Source organism: Balearica regulorum, chromosome 1 (genome assembly GCF_011004875.1).
Source record: "Balearica regulorum gibbericeps isolate bBalReg1 chromosome 1, bBalReg1.pri, whole genome shotgun sequence".
NCBI lineage: Eukaryota > Metazoa > Chordata > Aves > Gruiformes > Gruidae > Balearica > Balearica regulorum.
In genome coordinates, this window is record NC_046184.1 from 13379101 (window position 1) to 13398206 (window position 19106).

Genomic DNA, 19106 nt, shown 5'->3' on the forward strand with positions numbered 1-19106 from the left:
TGGAATTTTTAGATTTTTTTTTTCTCTAATGTAAGCATTTTTTATTGCATTTCATGTGTTCTAGATAGAGAACTTCCAAAGATCCTGTGATAATTAGAAAAAGACTATATGCATTAATAAAAGCACAGACTCAAAACCTTTGAATGAGAAAGTATTTTAATGCTCTTTAAATTCATTTTATCAATTAATTTCCATTTCCACAATGAGTTGTATTTTTCCCTAGCAAAAAGTTTGCTAATATTTTAAAAGGATAAATGATGATAATGATAGCAATAATAATAATAATAATAATAATAATAATACAGTTTTTCTTAAAGAATAAAAAAAATTCATTAAGAAATTCCTTGGGGATTAGTTAGCATCATAGAAAAGGTTTGCTGATTACAGGAAATACTGCAGTATTATTTGCATATATTTTAATAGCTTAACTAAATACATTTGTCAATACTAAGTCAACATATTTTCCTTACTTTACATGTGAAATAATTTATTTATTTTAAACTACTTACTCTCAATAAATGTGATTATTTTAGGCTTCTGGGGCCAAGCAGTGCCTCTCTACTGCAGTATAAACGCTATCATATCTCTGAAGTAGCGCTGACAACACCTTAATCTGTTCCTTAAGGAAAAAAAGGAATGACCAGTGGAGAAACATGTTCCTTTTTATGTTGTAAATATGATCCTAGTGGGATAATGCATCAGAAGACCCAGCTGCTCTTTTGCATAGCTCTTAAGCCTCATGCTATTTAACATGTAATGTTCTCAGGAATAAGTATAAGGAATTTCTAAAAGAAAATGGAAAGATTCTAGCAGAGTAATTCAACTTGCGTAACCAAAATGAAGGATGAGAACATCAATGGGAGATCCTAGAGCAATCCAGAGAGAAGTCTGGGAAAACAAAAAGTCCACAGGGCATTGGTCTGCAGCCAGTGAGAACCAACAAATGTGGTAGAGTCGAAGCTAGTCATCTCCATCCAATTTATGCCCTTCTTTGCTAGCTTTTTCCATGTCCTTCCTCAGTCTGTATGATTATTGCTTGTCATTCTGGCTCCATTTTCCTTCATTTGAGCCATTCAGAGAAGCTGTCATTCTTGACTGTCAGCCCAGTCTTTGAACTTACCCTTGCTTTGAGAAGGAGGTTGGACTAGATGAATTCCAACTGTCCATTCCAATATAAACACTTATATTACACTATGGTTGTCCATCTTTCTCATCTTTGGGAGCCCGAAGTGCTAAAAGAGAGGGTCTCTGACTGAATGTGATAAATCACTGTCTGGATAATTTTAAACTTCTTCCACAGTACATCTCAGAGAGAAAGAGAAGTTACTTAATCTTGTCTCCTTATTACACCATATTAAATATATATATTTTTATATTAAAACAATATCTATTTCTTTAGAAATCAATGCAAACAGAAAGAATGAAGACATGCTTTTTGATTTTAGCTTGCCATATGTGTTCATTAAATTATATACACAGCAAATTATTCTCACACTATAATTGAAAAATAATGCAGTGTTTATTTATTTATGATATAGCATACCTGAGTGATCTCAATGGCTCATGAGGTTGGCTCTAAAATAGGAACAGCTAACATTCACTACATGGACATCAAATACAACAATTATTTCTACTAAGGTTAATCTTAATTAAGCAAGATGTTTATCTAGTAACTTGTTCATTGCATACCAGACTTTCAACTGTATCAAGCTCTTTATCCTAATAGGAGCACATTAGGATGCATTGTATTAAAAGAAAAACCAGCTACATACAGTTTCAGTCAAAATGGCCCTTTTAAAACAGCCATCTCATGATAATTAACTATGAATGTACATTTTTATAGGTCTTTAAAGGCAAAGAAGCTGGGACTGGTTTACATGCTACATACTTCAGTCTATCTTCCCAGGCTTGCCTTGCCACGTTCACCTCAGCTGTTGTTATCAGGGATCCTGTGCAGAGAGCTGCAGGGCATCCTTCCTCATCTGAGCTGGGCAGCAAGCAGGGATCCCTGTATGATGAAGAAAGCAGGCACCTCTCTGGTGCCATTCAGCTGCTGTAAACATCTGAAGTAGCTGAAATGAATAGTGTTCTAAAAAAACCTATTCTTCCCTGTTGATTATTAAACTTTTTTAAAACTCACACACCGAAGTTTCATATTTACATTTCTACTCGCATTTGGTCAGATGAATCCCAACTTAACTGTAAAAGAATTTGGATTTCTACTCTACATTAGTCAAAATAGTCCCCCCTGCCATCAGTGGTGGAAAATAGGCACCTGAAGAGGATGACTTACCTCATTTTATTCAGCCATTGATTAAGCAGCTTGTTCTCTGAATTTCCCCATTATGCTCCACTGATTACAGAGGAGTCTGGCTGAGGAGTTTAGCTTAGCTGACCAGCCAGCCAGGCAAGGGGGTGTGAGAGGAATCCTGCCCACACACCAGAGGCAAGCACAGAACACTTGGGTGTATTTTAAAAAAAATTGTTAGAACCTATCTCGTGCCTGTAGCTAAATCTGGAATCCCAGTTATGCTACCATAGAAGATAATCTGGGTTTCTTTATAAGAGAGAAGTTATTAATGTGGGCTTGCAGAAAATAGTTTAAATATATATTAATATATTAATATTACAAGCTGGATTATAAAATTTAATTGTTTTTATATAATGGACTTTTGTAAGACTTTACATGCAACAGCCCCACTCCTTATTTAAAAGTGGAAAGATGTAAAATTACTGCTTATGTTGAATTGAAAAATTGGTTAACTGATTGATCTTTGAACATGATTAGGAGATCAGTGAGGGAATATATATTTAATGAGCTTCTTCTAAGATAAGTCCTTGGCTTTTTCCTATATTACACTTTTTGTGAAGATCCTGTAGAAAACATAAAATCAATACTGATAACATTTGCAGATGGCAGAGAGATTGGTCCATATCATTGGACAGGTGACACGTTACTGATAAAGACCAATGTGGAATACTTAATAAATTAAGCATCAGCAAACAGAAAATATTTTTGTGCAGTCAGTGTAAATTAATTCCTGAAACACAGAGCAAAGAATGCAGTCCAAACTTGCCAAAGTGCTTTTGAATCGTTATCGATTATCAGCAGAGCATAACATCACAATGAAAAAAGAAAATTCAGCACAATTTCTTAAAATAAAACTTATCGTTTATGTATTTTTCTCAGTAAGATGCCATTGGTAAGCTATTTCATTGCATTTATTATGAATGTTAACAAAATCAACGAAATCCTGTTCCAGATGGTTTTTCCCTGCTTCCTAAGTTCATATTTGGTTTTCCATCTTTTATCCCATTTTCTCCAAAGTTATTACATGACACTTCCATATACTATGCAAAGGTCAAGCCTCTTGCAAGAGCCTTGTCTTTAACTAAAGTTTCTATTATTGTTAATAATAACCTGAAATTTGGGATTTCTCTAAGATTTTCCATACAATTCTTTACTAGCAAAAGTAATAGCTGATTCCGTTGTCCATGTGAAAGGTAGATGGGAAGATGTTTCCTTAATACCCAGCTCCTAAAATATGTCTCATTTCTTGTACAGACAATTAAGCATATAATTTCAGAATTTATTTTCTGTGAACAATCTTGCAAGCAGCTATTGATTGAAAGCTTGTAGAAATGGCAGAAGAGGACCTGGCTTGGGAAAAGGGGTCTAAAACAGAGCTGATAGGATAGAAACCAAATAGTGAAGAATTAGGAATTCTGAAAAGATATTTTGGGTCATGTAAACAGTTATCTAAGGAGTCATGTTGTAGGGTGATCCTTTTTTTCAGCACAGAGGAAGCATGGTCCCTGACCTACAACACTTTGGGTTCCAGAGTCTACTAGCTATAAAACTATTTGAAAGACATTTATGGTTAGCATGAGAATCTATTCACTTAAATCAGCTACAACCACCCTCTGTGTCAAGTAGATAATAGCAGTCTGATGGAGAACATTTATTTGGTTTCTTCCAAGTGCGTATGCTACCTGTCTTCCTCTGAGAAGTACTTGGGTCAGGCAGGTCCTCCTGCAGTGAAGACAGATCACTCCTCCTCTCCTCATGGGGAGACATTTCCAATGGCTGTGGGATCTGAGCAAGTGGAAGAGGACTCAGGGCAAAGAGCTGGACATCTGCAGCCTAATCCAGGAACCTGCTGAGAGGAGCAAGGACCAGACCCATAGGCCCCAGAGGGAGTGGGATGAAAATCTTCTGGGGACTGGCAGGGGGTATACAGAGCTTGCTGTAACTCAAGAAGTTATTGATTTCACTGGAAACAAGGACTTGTAATGTAGGGACATAGTAAGCAGCTGTTCAGAAACCCCTTTTGCTTCTATATTCTCCATTCTTATATGTTATAATAAAGCCTCACGTTTTGGGGTTTGTTTGGGTTTATATATATATGCACACACATATATATAAGCCTTTGGAGCTGTCTATAAGAAGGATTCTAGGCAGATCTAGCTTAAATCTTTGGCTAACCTGGGATTCTGTCTCAGGTGGGAAGGAAATACCTAATCAAAACTAGTTACATTGATGCAAAATAAAAATTAATTTCTTCACCAACATCCCAGGTTGGCATATTCTCTACATTGCAGGTCAAAGGCTTGAATGCTGGAACTAAGGACTGATGATGCTTATCCTCCTGAGCTGTAACTCCAAAGTAATTTCTATGGCTATTTAAATGTGAATTAGTAATGAAGAAACATAATTACACAGAAATTCTAGGGATTTCAGAGATTTTTACAAAAAGTTTTACAATTTGGGGTGATAAAAAACAAAGATAATATGCATCATTGTAATAATGAAGTCAGAAAAAGAGCCCCAAATGGAAATATACTGCTACCACTTTCCCTTTTGCTATTTAAAACTATGAAGGTTATATTTGGAAATATATACAGATCTCAAAGGATAATAGGAATTAAAAATAAATAATAGTGGTTTAGGATGCAATATAAGTAAGAAAACATTCATTTTCTGTATTGGAAATAAGGTTGCAAGTTAAACCCAACAAATTTAGGAAAGAAAAATGAATGCCTCTGAAATTATGGGTGTGGAGGATCAAACCTAATCTCTAGAGAGTGAATACTAATTCTGAATTGTTCACAAGTTGTTTTTTGGGGTTTTTTTGATCCCCCGTATTGTCTGAGAGATGAAGAACTGCAGTGTAACAAGATACATATTTTTGTCATTAAATCAAAATGCATCTATTGCAGACTGCTGGTGTAGAAGTTGCAATTTAGTTGCATTTCTAACTCACTCATACTAGGAAAGGGATGAATAAAAATTCATGACTTGTGATTGAGCACAGAGGTACCCACTTTTATTCATTAATATGTGATAGCTACTTGCGCACTGTTTTTACTGGTTCTCATTAACGGTAAGCAATCTTTACCAGATTAAGGAGAATTATAGATGTTCATCATGTCTTCCATTTAAGGTCTTTCTTTGTATGGCAGAACACACAACTTTCAGAATATTCTTCATGGAAAAACTGTTCAGTGGAGGATCTGAAGATATTTTTGTTTGCTTTCTGTTGTATATTTGTTGATATTTTAAAATTGCAGCAATAATTGCTGAATTATTAAATTCTGAGTAGCTGGACATACAATTTTGTTGAAACTAGAGTGGGATTGTAATTGGTTTCCTATGAAATATTATGAAGTTTAAAATACCTCCTACCAAGACTGAGTCCTAGACCTTTTAAAAAAATTTTGCCAAACAGAACATCCACTGAGAAATAGAGGAACTTAGTCTAGAACTGTCAAATGCCTGATAGATCAAAAACTTACTTATGGTACAAGAAACAAAGGCTTCCTTACAATAGGATAAATTACTTCAGGATCTGTGTTATCAGGAGCATCTAATGTTTAGTCCCTGCTAAATATTGGATAGTTGCAAGGTATTTTGTCTAGAACTTAACTAGAAATTTCATTTGAGAGCTGATTTTTTTGTTTTGTTTTGTTTTCAATTAAATGTTCAGTACATTCTGGAACAGCAGCTGCTTTTCACAAAAATGGCTTTAGTGAATCACCTTTCACCAATGAAAACTCCCTTTGTCAGAAGAGCACTAACAATCTCCAATCTGAATCAACTTTTTCCTTCCTCTGCCCCTGAACTAGACCTTTTGTTAGCTCATAAGAGTTAAAAACAAACAAACAAATGAACAAACAAACAAACAAAAATAAGCCGGGGACATATTTCCCTACAAACTCTTTCCTGTCCTAGCTGGTTGGGTTTATACACCAGCAAAACTGTACGGTGACTGGGTAAAGAGCATGCAGATCTGCCTTTAGTGTCTTTTCATCTACCTGTTCTTTGGGGAACCCCAAGGAAAAAGTATATATCACATCCGATTTGATGACCATCACTGATTAATTGTACTGTTCATCCAGATTCCTTCAGCCAGCTATGGTGTTCAAGCATAATTTCATAGTTTCAATTCTGTCATCATAGTGGCATACTGAGGTATATGGGTATGCCGAGGAAGAAAAAGGTGTTCTACAGATCCAAAGGCTACATCCGAGTTTTCTTTCTTATGCAGTAAGTTCTGATTTAAAAAAAAAAAAAAAAAAAAAAAAAAAAGGGACACACATGCTAGCTACCCTACCTAGCAAGTCTTTCTAAAAATGCTAATTCTTACGCTTAGGCCAGCTGTGAGGTCCACAAGGTGCTTCACGGTTGTCAGCACCATAATCTTCTCTGTTTAACTTGTCATGTTTATGTACTGTTCCAATTTTCTCAGTATTGAGGGGTTATTTCCATTATGTTAGACATGTCGTCTAAATCTCAACAGTCTGAAATCAATTTATGTTCCTCTGAGAGAAAAAGCACTGTCACAGGGAAAAAAAATACCTATTCACAGTTTTTCTTGCTTTTCCTTGTAATACATTCATTTAATACTTATCATTTCCCAACTATCTTGTCAGGATCCTTTATCGGCATCATTTTTTAGTGTTCTGTTCATTAACTTTTTGAAGTACTGCGCAGGACTACATGTGACCAGCACACAATCTAAATATCATAAAATTCACATCAATACCGTTCCTCTCTGATTAGTTTTTAAGGACACAGTCCTTCTTTATGTTAATTGCTCATCTCTGAACCTTCAGGAATTCAGAAAAATGTGACATTTCTCAACCTTTTTTTTGCAAACCAGGTCATCTTGATCAATTTGTCATGCTTTATACTCTTTAGTGTTCTGTACTGCACTAGCATCTTGCCCATCAATCATTATTTCTCTCACATTTTTTTCTTTCAGGCTCCTGTGGTCTTATGCTAAAGCTTCTGAACTTCGTATCATTTCACCATTATAATTTAGTTCGCTGAAAAGCTTTTACTAATTCAGCTTTGTTCTTGATAAGTTAGTCAAATACTGAGAATTAACTCCTGAATGAGTGAACATGAAAGCAAAGAGGTTTATCTCTACTAGGTACATGTCAGTGTGGACAGTATCAAACCTTCAGCAGCTCAGAGCACAGTGAATTACCTAGATGTTCAACCAGGGAACTGGGAGTTTAGAAATTCACTGTTCTCTTCACGGTTTTGTTACTCCTTGGACATCAGTCTTCCACTAACATCCTTTGCCAAATACTCTGCTTTTCTGCAGTAAAAAATATGCATTCACAGCTAAGGGTCAACCATGTAAAAACTTGAATCTTGTAATGAGTTTTCATTCTACCATTAGCCTTTTCTTTCACTCTCTGCCACTGTTTGCCAACCTTTCTGTTCTACCTGAATCCCTATAACCAGGAATAAACTGTTTTGTCAAGCTGCTGTGAATGAGCAGGAAATTAGAAAGAAATTATTACTTTGAATAATATCTGGATCTGAAGAATCAAATAAACATAATATTGCTTATTCCAGCTTCTACCACTGTGGCCAAGTGGCATGATTACCTTTTCATTATGTTGCCATTGAGTGTTTATCATTCTGCCATGTGGTATGAAAATGAGCCAATTATAGTTAACACACCTGAGCTCCTGACACTTCCCATTGTCACAGAAGAGATTTCAAAGGCAAATCAATAAAATTCAGAACCATGCTGACAGCTTAATGCATATTAAACACAAAATTCTGAAGTTACTACAATGTAATTTAATAATGACAGAAAGGCAGTCAGGTGAAACCAGCAGGCTCTCTCAGTCTCTGTAATTTAACTTATTTTTTTTCTTTATGATGAACTTTTGTCCAGTTCTCACAAACCTCAAGAGAAATCAGGAGGATTGAAACTCTGAGCTCAGTTCTGAGCTCACTAACAGACATTCGAGACCATCTGAGATGCACTGGGGTATCAGGAAATCTCCACTGAAATGGCAGAGTCAGTAGGAGACTCAAGACTGTCCAGGATGACAAAGTTCTGAAGTCTCCCACAGATCGTCTGCATACCTGCCAATCCAGCAAAGATGTTTGACTAACATAAGTCATGGCACCCTTGATACTAGACCTATAGTTGTGCATCTGCATTAAATTCTTAATTCACAGACTGTGACGTCAAAATTTAGTTGTCTGCATATCAGTGTCTAAATGTAGCACAGATGTCTATGTGCCCATTATAATTGATGGAGTCTTCAATAGACCACATAAACATGGGCATTCTGTGCTACTCAAGATGCCCTTGGATATTCCACCTCACCTCCCACCAATAGGTCTTCTATCACAGCTGACAATGCCATATTCCAGCCCAAAAGACGCTAGATGGTGATGCAACTAAGCTGGTATCTGGAAATCTATTCTATATAAACAACAGTGTCTAGAAAGTTTTTCAGCTCACTGTAAGATTGCCATCTCTGTGTGGGTAGCTGAAATCATTCTAGACTCAGTTCTCGACTGTTCTACCTCAGCTGCATGGTTCACTACTTCCAATGTGCTGTTTTCTGTCTCCCATCAGAGTGGAGCATTGCATTGCAAGGTTCCCATTCAGAAATAGTCATGGACACCAAGGGCATTTCCCTACATTTGTCTATTTTTATTCTTTTATTAGGGATTTTTCTGATCGCTGTTTCAGGGATAGGATTAGCTGGTTTTCAAATCGGGATCAGGACACAGAGAGGGAAATCCTGGGAACAAGGAGGATAAGTCTGTGGGAGTTTGGGAACAAGCACCTGAAGAAAGGAGTAGCTGAGAGAAAACATGGATGCATTGAAGGAATTTAGAAAAGGAGGAACTGGCAGCACAGATGTTCAACACTAAATATCTGGTGACTCCTTTTCATCTATGCCTTAATATGAAGCTTACATACAAGCAAAGGAATGGATTTATTATTAAATATTTCTTCCCCCACACCTGCTGAAGACTTTTTTGTGAATGTATTTTCATGAAAAGGACTTTAGGACACAACACTGTGTACAAACAACTTATGCTCCATCTACATTTTAACAGAAAATACTGGGAACATGCCTTGATATTCATCAAAGTGACATGCCATAATGTAAACTGAGATATCTCTAATGTGCTTAGAAAGTGTAAAAGCTTAAATGGGAGCAGATTCTAAACACATGAAAGAGCAGAGACACTGGCATAGTCAGGCAGAGTTTCTGACTGTCAGAGCGCTCTGAAAATATGACGCAGTATTCCTGAAAAGTTAGGTTTGAAGCTTAAATTAGTTTTCAGTTAAGCCAGACTGAGTTGTCAGACGTTCTCAGCAAGCACACACAGTCTTTATGGGTATGGCAACAGTCGCAAGCCCTTCTAGGAACAACAGTCATGAGCTGTCAGGACTTTGAAGACTCAATTAATATTCTAAATTATGTTGCTGATTCAGTGTGTGTGACATATACCAGTCTTTTCACCTTGCTACATCTGCTCTGCTCAGGGAGATTTGTGTGCAACAACATGTTTGCCCAGGATGGTTCATTACTTACATTACTAGCTCTTGCACTATTAGAGCAGTACAGTAGAGAGCGCAATCCCAAGCCTGGACACGTGAACTAGCGACTGATTTTAGCAGCAGTCATTGGATAGCACACAGGAGCAAAACCGGAGCTTCTTCAGGGAAAATTTCCTTCTGCCAAACAAAAGGTTCTTTTTCTTGTATATACAGAAAAATAACCTTGACATTTTCAAGGTGTTGGTAGAGTTTACAACCTGTGAGCAAACTTCTGAGATGTCTTTCTCCACTCATCATGTGTTAGTACCTGGGCATGCAGACTTTTCTGCTTGGGTTAGTATTTACATAAAATACACGTTATAGACGTCTGTGAGAAAATGACAGTTCATCCAGTACTACTTGCAGCTGCAAATCATAAACCAGGGTATTGACCTAAGGATTTGAACTTTTAATAGGAACTTCTGTAATATAAGGCAAGAGATAATGGTCTTCCTCCATTCCATAAGATATCTTTTTCTACTTCAGATCAAGTGGCCCCAGTAAAATCTGTTCTGAATTGTACCGTAGCACCATTTTCTTTATTTCAAGACATGGCTGTCCTTCAGATAATACGGTTTGCTATCAACAAGGAAATAAATCTGTAGCAGTGTAACACTGTTCCCGTAATAGGTGCCAGGAGAGAGAAGAAAGTTTCTATAAAAGTGTCACCCAGTAAGACATCTATAAGTGCTCAGTATCAAACTTTGTTTGTGGAAAATAATCTGCTCTTGTTGACCACATAGAAAGCTGCTTGTTCCAAAAAGATATTTCTCATTTCCAGAAATGGTTGAAGATTTTTATTATTTTTCCCAACTCTTGTACATTTAAGCATCAAAACTGTCACTGACAATGTTGCATTTCCCTCTGCATTATTTTAGCTATAATCCAGAAATTCTCTGCTTCACATCCAGATTCATCAGAAAAAGATGGTATTTAGTTTGTTGTTTTTTTTCTAGTTTCATAAATTATTTTAAATTACTGACTGATAAGCAATTTGGAGAACTGTAGCAGCCAAGCAAAATAAATAGCTGTATGTCCATTAGAATGTAAATTAACTCATTACTATGCCAGCTTCTGACCTTTTCTGATGGCTGTATTCTTGCTAACAAAGACTCTTTGCTATTCATGAAAGTGAAAACTTAACGGCAGCTTGAGATTCTCTGGTGTATTTTAGAGAAATTCTCATAGACGCAGGTGACCGGTGAGGGTCCCGGCTTGAACAGCAAGTGCTTCTATCATTCATGACTTTGAATAGCTATCCTTTTCTAATTATTTGTGAAGATCTGAATATTATTGAAAAATTGTTGCTTAAGACGGCTAGGTCAGTGAAACTTCATGAACTGCACAGAAAGTGCTTCTATGTATAAAAAGCTGAATATTGATTTAGTACCTGATCTCACAGTCAATTAAGTTTTTGTACCAGTTCTATAGACTTCAGTGAGATGAGATCAGGTTTAATTTCCCAAGGCATTCCTCTACTTCAACATCATTTCTGACAAACTCTGTGTCACACTTTGTGCTACTCTTCAAGAAATCTGAAAGTTTGAAGGGAAGAAATATAGACTTGGACTCATGATGCCCCCAAGTCACCTGGAGAAGAGATGAGCCACAGAAGGTGCTACCTCAATGGGATCTAAAGATCCAGCTTATCTTCCTGTGAACTGTGCCTGCTCTTTGCCTTATCTGTGGGCAGGAATGTGTTCGTTCTTTGGAGTCACTTTTCACAGGTGCAGTAGGCCAAAGAGAGAGAAAAATAGTGCTGATTTGGACTGAAGCACTACTTCTGTAGCAGTCTCACTTGGGTGGACATCAGGCGCAATGGAGTAGTGGAGCATAAAGCAAAATGCCACCACAAGCAACTGTTGAGGATCAATTTGTACCGTTGCGAGTCTCTTTCAGGCAAAACTGTTTAATAATATCTGGGTATATGTATATAGCCCCAAAGAAGACAGACCTATTTCACAGTTTTATTAATCTGAACCTGCATTTGATATAACAACTGATGACTGTAACCAGCCTTCATCTCAGTGCTACATCAGTTAATTGCCATGCTGCCAGTGTGTAGCCTACTGCAAGGGAAAAGACACTGGGTCTAACTGTATGTAATGTTGTGGGCCTGATCAAACATGATGGGTCATTCATCTCACTCTCATGTGGGATGTGTTGATTTTTGACCCATTGCATCAGGTGCCAACCCAACCAAAGACCAAATGGATCCTCCACAGCATGGCACGTCACGTTGAAGGACAGTTGACAACAGGACTAGCTAACTATGCTTGAAGAGCTAGAGCTCCCAGTCTTCTTACATCTACTCTTTGTTTCAAGGTAAATCAACTTTTTGTTCTTGCTACAGTAAGAGCTCAATACTTAAAGCTATTTGAAAAAGATGGACCTTTGAAAAAATACTACATGGTAATGATTAATTTTATTAGAAACAGAACTGCTAGTTGCCATTCTCTATATATCATCTGATATTTTAAATATGACATGACCAATTCAAACTTTTTATCACCTGCTTGTTTTCATAAGTATTATTTCTGTCTGTTTTAATTCATTGTTTCCTTTTAGATTTTGTTTATTATAGTATATAAATTAATTGAATTTACTTGTTCTCATTTTCCTGAAAAGGGGAAAATATTTGAACTATAATTGAATTAATTAACCAGGACAATGCTATATATTTGTTCTATGTACACCAAAAAAAAAAAAAAATCTCTCTCCCACCAGTATTTTTGGAATTTTAGCTGGACAATATTTTGCATCTTACTGAGTGAGCCCAATTGTAGCTTGAGTTCTGTGCACCTAATCCAACCACACCTACCATATCTCAACAAAAGGTAAACATACAGAAGGAGAAGCCAGATGTAATGTGAATGGTAAGAAACAGTTCCCTGCATCCTGCTAACGGTGTACCCTGTGAGTCTGAACTGGCAGAGAAGTTCTCCACTGTCACATCAATTTGAAGTTAACGGGTACGTGACACCTCAGGAACTGAGGCCCCAGTGTAGGCAATTGATAGACATCTCAGGGATCCCAGTAAGAGAAAGAAAAAGCACAGAGAAAAAAAAATCTCCTATTACACTAAATTTACACAGTAACTTTTCTAGAAAGGAAAACTTTTGTTGAAGTGTTGTCACATGGACGTTGATAAGATGCCCATGGAGTCAGTTAATGCTCTGGGAGTGCTCATCAGCCATCTGTTCATTGACTTCCAAGCATCTACGTGAGACAGGTCTGTGCAGTGCTTGGGACAGCTTTGCTCAGGAAGCCATATGCAGCAAGGCTTTTATAGCACAAAAACCCCCACGAAGCCCAGCAAAAGCTAATGGGCAAAACACTTGCTGTGTCATCAGTGCGACAAGTGATGTGGAGGGAAGTTGACGTGCCCTGAACATTGCTTTGGATGAAAAGGCTTTATCTGTGATGCTGGTGAGTTCCTCCCTGCAGCACTACCACACATCGTCGCTGCAGAAATCAAACTGTTCCCAGGCTTCAGTTTAATTATACATACATGTCTACCACAGAGGTGAACATCACTGAAGGTTCTGTGGTTTGGTTAGTTACTTTTGATTTACGATGTCTTAAGAACTTTTCCAGAACTCAGTGAAAAATAGTGAGGAAATTGAAAACTGGTGAGGAAATTGGAAACTGGCTGGAAAAAAATAACGGAGATGGAAATTTAGCAAAAAACATGTACATGGCAGCAGACTAATAACCAAAGGTTGGTTTTGTATTACTGACAATATGGAATATGCAGACTTCAGGGGGTTTACTGCAAAAAAAAAAAAAAAAAAAAAAAAATCAGAACTGTATCTTGCAAATGCCCTATATCCTATCTGATAAGCTGCATTTAGTGAACTAAACTTTCCAACAATAAATATTGGCTGAAGTGTAAGACATTTGAAATCTGTAAGCAAATTTCCTGACAAAAACATACTTAAATTTGTATTTAAGAAATAGATAGGAGTGTGATGGGATTTGCTGGTTGTTATAGCATATCTTCATCAAAAAGGACAAGTACAGTAAACTGAAGCTGGAATTTGCCCTCATCTGAGGGCATCTGAAAAAAAAGAAAAAACAATTCTTTTTTTCCCCAAATACGTTTGAATTCAAAATCTGTTTTACTGTTACTGGTGGGTTTTAGTAAACTTACAACAACCATCACAGCTCTGATTTCCCGGGAAGCTCATTTTGGAAGGTGGTAAATATAATTTAAAAAGTAATATCAAAAATAATTTTTCTAACACTGCTTTATGAGAAAATGTAATTCTGATTTTTAAAAAGTGTATGGTTGTTACTGTACCTCAGCTTATTTATTTAAAAAGAAACAATTAAAATTTCAGTAAAGGTGTTGGCCACCAGCTGCTCTACCTTGTTACAGTTTAAATGGCTGACATTGAAAAATAAATCATTATATTCTCAAAACTAACTTTGGAGAAGTATATGAGGTTATATAATTTATACTCGCATGCTTATACATTACATTACATTATACTAGGTGGTGGCCATACTATTTTCCTGCTAGCATCTGGCTGAGTGGTGGTGGTTGCTCTTTGCAGAACCCAGTAACCCCACTCTCCTCTCCAAAACTAATTCAGATCTGTACTGCTGTCTTTATAAAAAGTGTTAATAAAGACTTATTTGAAACTAATAGAAAGATATGGGAGTCTTCAGAAAGTGAGCCACCACTTCTGTGGATCTAAGTTGGCTTTTATTATTTCAGATTTTAAAAGTGTATGTGAATATGGGGCTGAGGGGTGTTCATATGCATATGTATATAATATTCTCAGCTACTCAGGTTTGCACAGGAGACATCACAAGTTGGACAGTAAGAGGTTAGGAGTTTGAAGAGGAAGAAGAGGAAATATGGAAGTGGGATAAGAAGGCTATAAGAGCTTATCCAGTATGTGTGCCTAGTTAGATGTGAGTTGATTAGAAGGTTGAGCAGTGTTAGTACTCTATTAACACTCAAAGTTGAAAGCTGCACTCTTTGAAGAACAAATTCCAGCCTTGTCTGTGAATCAGTACTGGATTGATGCCAGTCTGCTGGTGGCTGTCGTTCAAGTGGGGTCCCACTGTCACTGGTGGGGAATACCCACAGTAGGTAATGAATCAGTGCTAGAAAGTCAAGGGAAAATGTGGTGGTGTGAAATGAGGTCAATCTAAGTGAAAGTCCGCTGTTTCTCCTTGCCAGCTGTAGACGTGGCTGCAGAAGGCCAACACTGTTGACTACGCACTAAATACACTTTGTTAAGATATATTCTTCAGGTGATCTTCTGAGTCTCGAATTTCTACATGTAGAGGATTTGGTCCCATACTTTTGCAGAACAGTATTTAAAGGTGAAAGTTAGAAGGAAGCATACAGAATACACAGGAAAGCACATTTTACTTTTATGCTTTTTCATGTGAAGTTTCTGTTACATTTAGAATGTACTACATATGTATTAAACTCTTGAATTCTTGAATTTGCAGCAATGGTTGCATGTATTCATAATACCGGTAATAATTCTGGACACGTTTGGTTCACAACAATTACCCATAATCAGTCTCATGTTGAATAACCGATAATGCCATATGTAGTCTAAAGGTCAGTTTTGTTTAGAATGGGAAAAAGAGTGTTTAGATCAGCTGAGAATAGAGATGTTATGTGAGGCAACATGAAAATTGCCATTAAATACATGAAAGATATAAGATAGGGTTTGCTTTATGGAACTAGGCCTTCATCTGCTTAGTCTAGCACCCAGTCTTTGACATAGGTGAGAGACCATGTCATCTTACATGAGGCCTTGGTCTAATAGCTGAATTTAAATCTGAAGAATGGATTTTAATATGAGTTCAGAGGTTTGTTACCTTTAGAGATTTTTGCTTCTAACACACTTTTGTATACATATTGATATCCGATACTTTTTTCAAATCTTGCTTTGGATCTTTTACTTCCGTGGCATCCTATATCCATTAGTTTTCTTAACATTAATTTCATGCCATTAGAATAAATATTGCCTTTTATTTGTTTTGAGTGTAGATGTTGTCATTTGTATGTTGCAGTCTGTGCCCATAGCCTCCAAGCGATATATAAGTCAGTGTTCTCCTTGTTTAGGCAAATAATTGAATTTTTTTTCATTGGGGGTTGGGGTTTTTTTTACTCTTCATTTGATGTATATGTCATTATTTATTTTATTTATAAATTTTATTTTTAATTGATAGTAAAATTCTCTGGTAATTCCAGCAAAACCTATTTTTAGGTGGACACAGTAAATAAATAGGAAAAAGTGACCTTTCAGTTTGACCTGGAGTAATTTTGCTGACAATAAGTTATGGGAGGTGCACCCAACGCACCAATGGGGAGGGAGTGTCATTTCCACTATTTTTTTCCAAACACCAAATCAGAGCAGTGAGTTGATTTGAGATACATTTCAGCAAACTTCCGTGCAATTTTCAAGTCTTATCTTTAGCTCCAAGGGGAAAAATGTTTTTTAACTTTCACTCTTATTAGCTGTACAGAACAATAGCAGGTAATAAAAAGGTAGCCATCTGCCATCCAAGAAGTTATTTAATAAGTTTCTACTACAGAATACTTAATACTGAAGGTAATGTACAAGCCAGATCTATACAGAATGCCTGTTATCTTAGCTTGAATTTGCAGATGGAAAGAAATTTTTCTTCTTGTCAATATAGCAGTTTTTATCCAGACACTATAGAGTCAGTAAACATCAACCTTTCCAGGATTACTTTTCCCAGTATACTTTTTGTTTAAAAGTACTATCAGCTTATACATCAGCATTACAAAACAGCCAGTATTTCTCTGGCTCAAGTGCTTTTTCACTCCAAGATTTTTTCAGTCTAAATGAATTAGATATCATGGCAGAAAAAATTACCTCATTATCACAGAATTCTAGGAACCTTAAATACAATGTACAAATATAATTCTTGTTGTGATTTGCCTGTAGAAAGATACTTTCCCTAGTGTTTTCATGATTTTAATTTTTTCTAGACTCACCTTAGAAAAAGAAATAATGAAGTCATTACTACTCTTACAGCTTAATTAATTTTTTGAATGAAAGAACAACATTCCTATTAGATGTCTCAGTTTAAGCCCCATTTCTGTTTCTGACAAAACAAATGAACTCTTTGTTATTAAGTCTTAATTAGGAAGGTCCACAGACTTTTTTTTTTACCTGCTATTAAACTGAGAATGAGTTTTTTAATGAAAGCTATGCTGAAAGCTGGTATTATTTTAAAAAATGTGAACCAATATCCTTTGAAATGCTTCTTTCTATTTAATGTTTTGTAAGTTTTTAATATTGTGCTGCATAAGAACAGTGTTTACAATGAGAGTTTCAAATTATCTCCTTTTATGAAAAGGACATATCTGGAGTTTGAAACGTTTGTAAGCTACAATAGTTGAAATTCATGAAAGTCCCTAAAGTAAGTTGTCAGTCAATAACCAAGGAAAAGGAGATAACTGGTTGTGTAGAAGAGGTAGTCATGTCTGACCACTTCCTAACTATGATGCCCCCCCCAAAAAAAGACAGTATCAAAACAACTTTCCCAATATTTGGCTACCTTCTCTGACAGGTGAAACAGATATTTTTCTCCAGGTTTTTCTTCTAAAAAAATCTCTTGTATTATTAGGTTTTGTTGATGGGATGTTCTGAATTGCTTCTTCTTAAAGGTGCAACTGCATTTGACACATCAATACCAGGTCATTTGGTGTCTTATCCAATGTCCACCAAGACATTTGGAAGTCCTTTTGTTTAGTTCTTTTAATTTCAACCTAATCCCATGCTGTTTGTAAAGTATGGCAATGATCTCAATAGCTCCACTTGCATATATATATATATATATATGCACATATATATATATTTGCATATATTTTTTTTCTTAGAAATTATCCCTTGTGGTTTGTGTTTTCACCCTTTGTGTGTAGAGAATTTTCATATATATCAATATTATCTGCAGACCTGAATGAGTATGGGAGCATAGATACCACTTAGCCTCCACTCTTTGTGCATCAGAAAAATCTGCTAACGTTATTTTTTGTTTATTTCAGGTTTCTTTTCTCCATGGAAAACTCCAAAGCCTGTAAGTGCCCTTTCAAAATTATACACATTGAGTTCATAAGATGACTATCATTCAAAGCAAATTCCTGTAAACTTTCATCTAACCCTCCTGTTCCCAGCTCATGAGACACCTCTCAGCAGTGCCCCAACTCTAGGTGAGACAGCATCAGGGGTGGCTTCACTAATAAGTTCTGCAGATCTGTTGACTTCGAGTCTGTCAGCAGTGGTCTGGAGAAAGGAACATCTCAATGTTAAGATGGGTGTCAAGAACCAGAAATGCAGTGGCTCAAAGATGAAAGGTCTGGAGGAGAAGGCAGAAGAAGGCCCCAGCAATGAGGCCAGTCTAGCTGGCTTTGTGGTTAGCAATCTCTTTGAAAGGGACACCATGCACTTTCTGGTTTACAAGTGGCTTGAGCTTGACATCCTTGAAGTGACTGTTGTTCTTTCTTGCATTAGTAGATCTAGTGCTGGAAATAGTCACACTTCAAATGAGAGCTTGGAATAGATAACTTACTGAGGTGCCTTCTAACAAACATTTCTGTGTTTCTAAGATTTTCACATTAAATCCAAGGTATGAAGACCTTTCCTACTGTCAGATTGTAAGAAATGACTGTATTTATTCTGTTGACACTACATTATATCATTTTTTGAAGTTGTGACAACATTCACAGTGTAGAAAGAAATCATAGGCTGCTATTTTTGGTTGACTGGTTTATTTTGTTTTGGTTTGTTCTGCTTTGTTTTAATTTGGCTTTTTTATTGAGATTGTAAAGACCTTAAAGTACCGCTTATCTCTCATTAGATGTGTGTAGAGGAAGAAAAGAGCCTTAACTCTGCCTGAAGGCTTCTAAGAGCAATAGGAATAACAGCAGCAACATTTTCTAAAGGATTTATAGCTTTCTTATTGGGAGGGGAGGGTGTTGAATCTGGACAATTTCACATCCTCTCATATTGGATCATGGCATGTTTAATGCATACCAAAATAATTTTTGTAGCCTGTCAAGTACAAATAGCAATTAATTAATCAGCTGATGCCATCAGACTGCTTCAGCTTGTGGTGGTTTTGATATAAAAGGCTAGAGGATGGATGCAATACATTGGAATAAGTATTGTATAGGTTTGTTTATTCATCTAAGTAGCAGCACATTTGTGAAAATAAATCTGACTATTAAGG

General features: G+C 36.5%; 1 protein-coding gene and 1 long non-coding RNA gene across 8 annotated transcripts in view; one reads left to right on the top strand and one right to left on the bottom strand.

The window, feature by feature from the left end:
* MAGI2 (membrane associated guanylate kinase, WW and PDZ domain containing 2) overlaps positions 1–19106 on the top strand; it is a 770610-nt gene that overhangs the window by 661306 nt on the left and 90198 nt on the right. For all 7 annotated transcript variants that reach the window (XM_075774424.1, XM_075774656.1, XM_075774500.1 and 4 more), the window contains exon 11: positions 17923–17954. In XM_075774424.1, the coding sequence (XP_075630539.1) occupies positions 17923–17954 (32 nt within the window). The remainder of the gene's footprint in view (positions 1–17922; positions 17955–19106) is intronic.
* Positions 2567–19106, bottom strand: part of LOC142604982 (uncharacterized) — a 43970-nt gene continuing 27430 nt past the window's right edge. The window contains exon 4 of the long non-coding RNA XR_012838811.1: positions 2567–2874. This is a non-coding gene — a long non-coding RNA (uncharacterized LOC142604982). The remainder of the gene's footprint in view (positions 2875–19106) is intronic.